The sequence below is a fragment of the Salvia splendens genome, chromosome 3, assembly GCF_004379255.2.
Source record: "Salvia splendens isolate huo1 chromosome 3, SspV2, whole genome shotgun sequence".
Lineage (NCBI taxonomy): Eukaryota > Viridiplantae > Streptophyta > Magnoliopsida > Lamiales > Lamiaceae > Salvia > Salvia splendens.
The window spans coordinates 33,183,425-33,188,364 of NC_056034.1; the positions used below are offsets into that span (position 1 = coordinate 33,183,425).

General features: G+C 43.4%; 1 protein-coding gene across 2 annotated transcripts; it reads right to left on the minus strand.

Annotated features, from left to right (window-relative positions):
- Nucleotides 1–611: 611 nt before the first annotated feature.
- On the minus strand, nucleotides 612–4,744 carry LOC121795723 (cellulose synthase A catalytic subunit 7 [UDP-forming]-like). Of its 2 annotated transcripts, none has more exons than XM_042194315.1 (11): nucleotides 4,587–4,744; nucleotides 4,333–4,528; nucleotides 3,974–4,264; nucleotides 3,786–3,900; nucleotides 3,090–3,702; nucleotides 2,755–3,018; nucleotides 2,474–2,686; nucleotides 2,189–2,372; nucleotides 1,912–2,108; nucleotides 1,474–1,827; nucleotides 612–1,392 (listed from the first exon to the last, which is right to left on the minus strand). In XM_042194315.1, the coding sequence occupies exons 1-11, from the start codon at nucleotides 4,659–4,661 to the stop codon at nucleotides 811–813; spliced, it is 3,084 nt and encodes a 1,027-aa protein (XP_042050249.1). In that variant the 5' UTR covers nucleotides 4,662–4,744; the 3' UTR covers nucleotides 612–810. The 2 variants fall into 2 exon arrangements, with proteins under 2 accessions (XP_042050249.1, XP_042050250.1); XM_042194316.1 differs by having other exon boundaries at nucleotides 1,191–1,334.
- Nucleotides 4,745–4,940: the final 196 nt, after the last annotated feature.

Genomic DNA, 4,940 nt, shown 5'->3' on the forward strand with positions numbered 1-4,940 from the left:
TTATGTATTAGTTTTATAATAGAATGTGAGTGTAAAGAGTTAGTGGAAAGTGAGATTCATTTACCAAAAATAGAAAAAAAGCAAAATGGACAATTTTTCACCAACAGAAAACTGGACAACATTTCACAGACGGATAGAGTAATTTACTTGCCATTATTTCAACCACTAAATCTCCTTATAATGGCTAATATTTAATATTAATTTAAGATTACTAACTAGTTAGTAATTGATCACCTATGAAGGAATATATAAGTAATTTTGTTGTTCTAGTTATCAATTATCTATGTATTGACATTTAAAAAAAAAAGAAGAATGATGTTGAATTGTTAATTTCATGTGCTCCAAAATCCAAATAATAGAAGTAATATAATTTATGAGTTCTATTGTGAACCAAGAAAGAAATTATTGTTGCAACTGAGCTGGAAAATCCAAAAAAAAATGAAATGAGAGTCATGAGACTATTTTTTTGACGATTTCAAAACATAGTGATGCATGGAAAATGGTTAACTTTTGGTGTCTCTATTTTTTCTGATTTTCTTATTTTATTCTCTCCACTTAACTCACAAAATAATAATACATATAATCTCGTGCCAGAAAACAAAATAATCGAGTTAGAGTGTGACAAAGGGAGTATGGAATATTTTAATAGTCCCTCCATCCCCATTAAACTCATGAATTATCTAATATGCACAGTATTTATGGTGTAGGAATTAAGGTAAGTAATAATAGTATTATACTAGAAAGAGAATAGAAACACTAAAAAAGAAGATGGGAAATCGCAAAAAAAATAAGATGGGAAAATGAAATGAATCAGCAATTGATCCCACATTTGTTGGTATCAGGGCCCTTAGTCCGAAGTATGAATGGATCAATCCTGACCCAAAGCAAGGAGAAAATGGAGGCAAGAAGTATAGACCATATGACAACAATGGTGGGAGTCCTGTTTTGCTTTCCCATCAAACCCTTGAGGAAGGGATAGAGATGCACGATGACCCAGAAGGCAAAGAAGAGCTTTCCAAAGAGAGGGCCCCACGATTGGTAGCCATTGTTGATGGCATCAGATATCCCAGCCACCACCCCCACCAAGTTTATGATGAGGATGGTGGTTGGAGGGATGAGCAACGTGGTCCACTTGAAGGCATACAGCTCGCTGAAGTCCTCATCATCCGAGGCCTTAGACGTGACCGTGAAGTTGGTGTCTATCCCCGCCAGCACCTTCAACACCCCCTGGATCACCGCAAATAGATGCGCTGATATGCCTCCAATCACCCAGAACTGCTCGTTCCTCCACCACTCCTCGATGCTCACCCCACTCCACCTCAGCTCTAGGATCCCTGTGATGAAGATGGACAGGAACAGGGCGATGAAGAAGAGACTCGCGAAAGTGCTTATCTGGATCACAAATTTCCCTTCCCCAGCATTAGTTGGAGTTGGAGTTGCCTATATTTTCATTGTTAAATATACCATCCATACCTCTGGCATTATAAATTTTCCGGTTAGTAAGCAGATGGCTGGGAGTGTGCAGTAGGCCAGAAGGGGCAGAGCCGTGAAGGGATACACGGTGGTGTTGACGTAGGCAAACCGCTCCAGCCACTTAAGCTTGCCCTCCTTGTGACCGTACAAGAGGGGGCTATGGTGACTGAAGAAGATCTCCACTGATCCAAGAGCCCACCGCAGCACCTGGTTCAGACGGTCCGACAGATTGATGGGAGCTGATCCTTTGAATGCAGGCCTCTTAGGCATACAGTAGATTGACCTCCATCCGCGACAGTGCATCTTGAATCCTGTCAAGATATCCTCTGTGATTGACCCGTAGATCCACCCTAACTAAACTCATGATTGATCGATCAACAAATAAGCTCAAGTTAGTTTCTTGAATGATTTGTGATTTGCTACTTAATTGTGTTTTACCTCTAAGCCCCATTCTGTTTTGTCTTCATATCCACAGCTTATCACATGGATGGCTTCCTTGAGCAGAGCTGCAGGGCTGGAAGAAGGTGGGACGCCGCCTTCCACCATCAGAGTTGAGGTCACAAATATGGGTGACTGTCCGAATTTCTTCTCAAAGTTCATCTGTGACTTGAGGATCTCCTTGTCGTCTTCAAATCCTGCACTTGTTTCCGTTAGAGAAATAAATAAACCTCATATGAAGGACTTGCTTGACTGGTTAATAGAGAAACAAACACACCTTGAACATCTGCATCTCCATGTGGGATCTTCTTGCGGCGGCGTCCGAAGCAATCACAGCTCACCATCTTCGGCCGCTTACGCCCCTTTGGAGGATCGTAGCCGTACAATGCTTGTCTCCTAAAAACGCATCCTGTTCCCACATACACTGGGCCTTGAATCCCATCAAGACCTTTCATGTTGATCTGTAAAAACAAAACAAAACAAAACAAAAATGAATTTACTAAGGAGTAGTGCATCATATAACAATATGTATGTTGTGGGAAAAATGAATTTACCAACTTACATCGAAAAACACGGTGTTTCTATTGGCATATCGGTCGTGTCTGTCAATGCCATCAAATCTCTGGGGGAATTGCACATAACACACCTTTTTCCCAACCTGTGGATCCATCAAGATGCACATGGCTTCTCTCACAGCCTTGCTGTTGTTAATGTAGTGATCACAATCCAAGTTGAGCATGAAGGGGGCATTGGTGAGAACACCGGCAACACGAATCTGCAAACACAATAATTAGAGTATATATATGGAGTAACAAAGTGAGTAGAATTGTTTGATATCTTTACCAGAGAGTTCATGGCGCCAGCTTTCTTGTGATGCTGGAAGCCCGGCCTCTTCTCACGGGAGACATAGACGAGGCGAGGAAGCTCGTGACCTTCGACATCAAGCCCCCCATTCTGGCCTAGAAACACTTGAATCATACCAGGATGATCTTTGGTGTTGTTCCCTGGCCAGGGCGTCCCATCCTGCATGATCCATCCTCCCGGGGGCACCTTGGTCGCCTTAGCCACCATTGCGTTTATCCTCACCTTGAACTCCTCGTATTCTCTCTGTGAGAGTAAGACAACAAAAAATTAAATTATCACTTGTTAATTCATAGTAATAGTAATGCTTTCTTTACCTTCATAGCCCTTCTCTCCTTGACAAAAGTTGGTTGCACTTTGTCCTTGAGATAGTCCACCTTCTCAGAAAAGTACCATTCGGGCGCGCGTGGCTCGATGGCAAATTTCTTGCAAAAGGGGACCCATTTCCTGGCGAACTCGGCGGTCTCAGAGAGGGCCTCGAAGGTGCACATGGAAGCACCATCATCAGAGATGTAGCAAGATATTTTGTCAACAGGATAATCCACAGCTAGTATGGAAAGCACAGTGTTTGCGGTAACAAGAGGCGGCTCCTTCAACGGGTCCACCGTACTGACGAATATGTCGACTGGGGCTAGCATGTTAGGCTCACCTTCTCTCTCATACCTGAGGGAGAGGCGGTCAAGGTAGGTCTCGCGATCGATGGGGAACCATTTGGGGAACTGGTCGAGAATCCAGGAGAGGGCGAACCAGATCTCGCAGACGATGGAGGTGAGCCAGAGGCCAATGGCATCATGCACCGGGTTCAAGATCCGATAGCGGAGGAACAAGGCCAGCACCACAAGGCGGGTAACGATTACCATGCGGTAAGGGTTGATCTTGCTCGAAGCTATTGGCACTTTCCGTGAGAGTGGCTGTCGCGCCTCGTCTATACTGTAAATATATAACTTACAAATGAATTACAATATAGTATGGTATGGTGGTGAGTGAAATTGTGTAATTAATTATGTACTCACATGCCCATGTCAGGATCGGCTAATTCATCATATTCATGATTTCCTTGCTGCACTTTCCACTCATCCATTCTCTCCTTCCATCCCAAATCTTTGCTATCATCCCATCTTCCACTTGCTGCAAAATTCATATAGGAGTATTATATATATTTATTTATTGAAGTAGTAACAAACATATTAATTAATACTACCGTGATCATCGGTGACGGGATGCACCCGCTTATGCAAAGTGGGCCCCATTTGATCTCCATAGCTTGAAATGGGGAACTCTCCGCTGACCGGACGGGAGCGACCGCCTGAGATAACCGGTGGGTACTGGGCGTTTATATCCTCGTGATCTTCCGGGCCTCTCCCATAGCTCATCTTACCATGAAGCATTGCTTCAGCAATATCAGTGTTCTTTTTGTGCTCATCAATGTTGAATTCGTGCTCGATGTCGTCCGTGTCCTCCTCGTCGTCGTCTCCCTCAACCCGAGGGCTCCCTAAATTAATACTAGTACAATTAGTTCTACATTGCTCCTAATAATTAGTAATTACTATTAGCACTTGCCTTTGAGACGCTTGTATCTGGTTTTGCACTGTGGGCAAAGCTGGCTGCCCTCTCTCCTCTCATACTCGTAGCAAGGCCGGCACACTGGGAAACCGCATTCGTTGCACGCAACAAACAGCTCTCCCTCCACCGTCACCCCCATCTCGTCTCCGCATATCTCGCATACTTGCCCACTCAAGTTCTTCAAAGCCTTAGGCTGCAATCCAAAATTTATCATTTTAATGCAATACTAGGAGTATAATATAATTAATTACCTCTTCATGGCCGTGGATGACCACGAGCTCGTTCCGGTTGTGGGAACCGGCCACCAGCCCTGCACTGGCTTCCATTCTACTCTACTAATTGTGTGTAGATAGATGTCAACTAATGGAGGTTTCGAAATTCGAATCGAATATATTTAAGTTTACAAGCTACGAAAGTGTATGTGCGTGGAGGGTTGCTTGTTGTTGGTTGCAGAGTCTCCATTGCCTCCAACTTAAGCTTCTTCTGTTTCAACCACCTTTCTCTTTCATCTTCCACCAAACTTATACTATACACACCATACTCTGATACTCCATCTCCATCTCCATATATATACTTTTTTATTTCCTCCATTAATTCTTCAATTT

Excerpts from the sequence above, each read along its gene's own strand:
- LOC121795723 (XM_042194315.1), bottom strand. The coding sequence starts at position 4,661 with ATGGAAGCCAGTGCAGGGCTGGTGGCCGGTTCCCACAACCGGAACGAG. Across the intron at positions 4,529-4,586 it reads TCATCCACGGCCATGAAGAG|CCTAAGGCTTTGAAGAACTT; the intron begins GTAATTAATTAT and ends TTTGGATTGCAG. Across the intron at positions 4,265-4,332 it reads CAGATACAAGCGTCTCAAAG|GGAGCCCTCGGGTTGAGGGA; the intron begins GCAAGTGCTAAT and ends GTATTAATTTAG.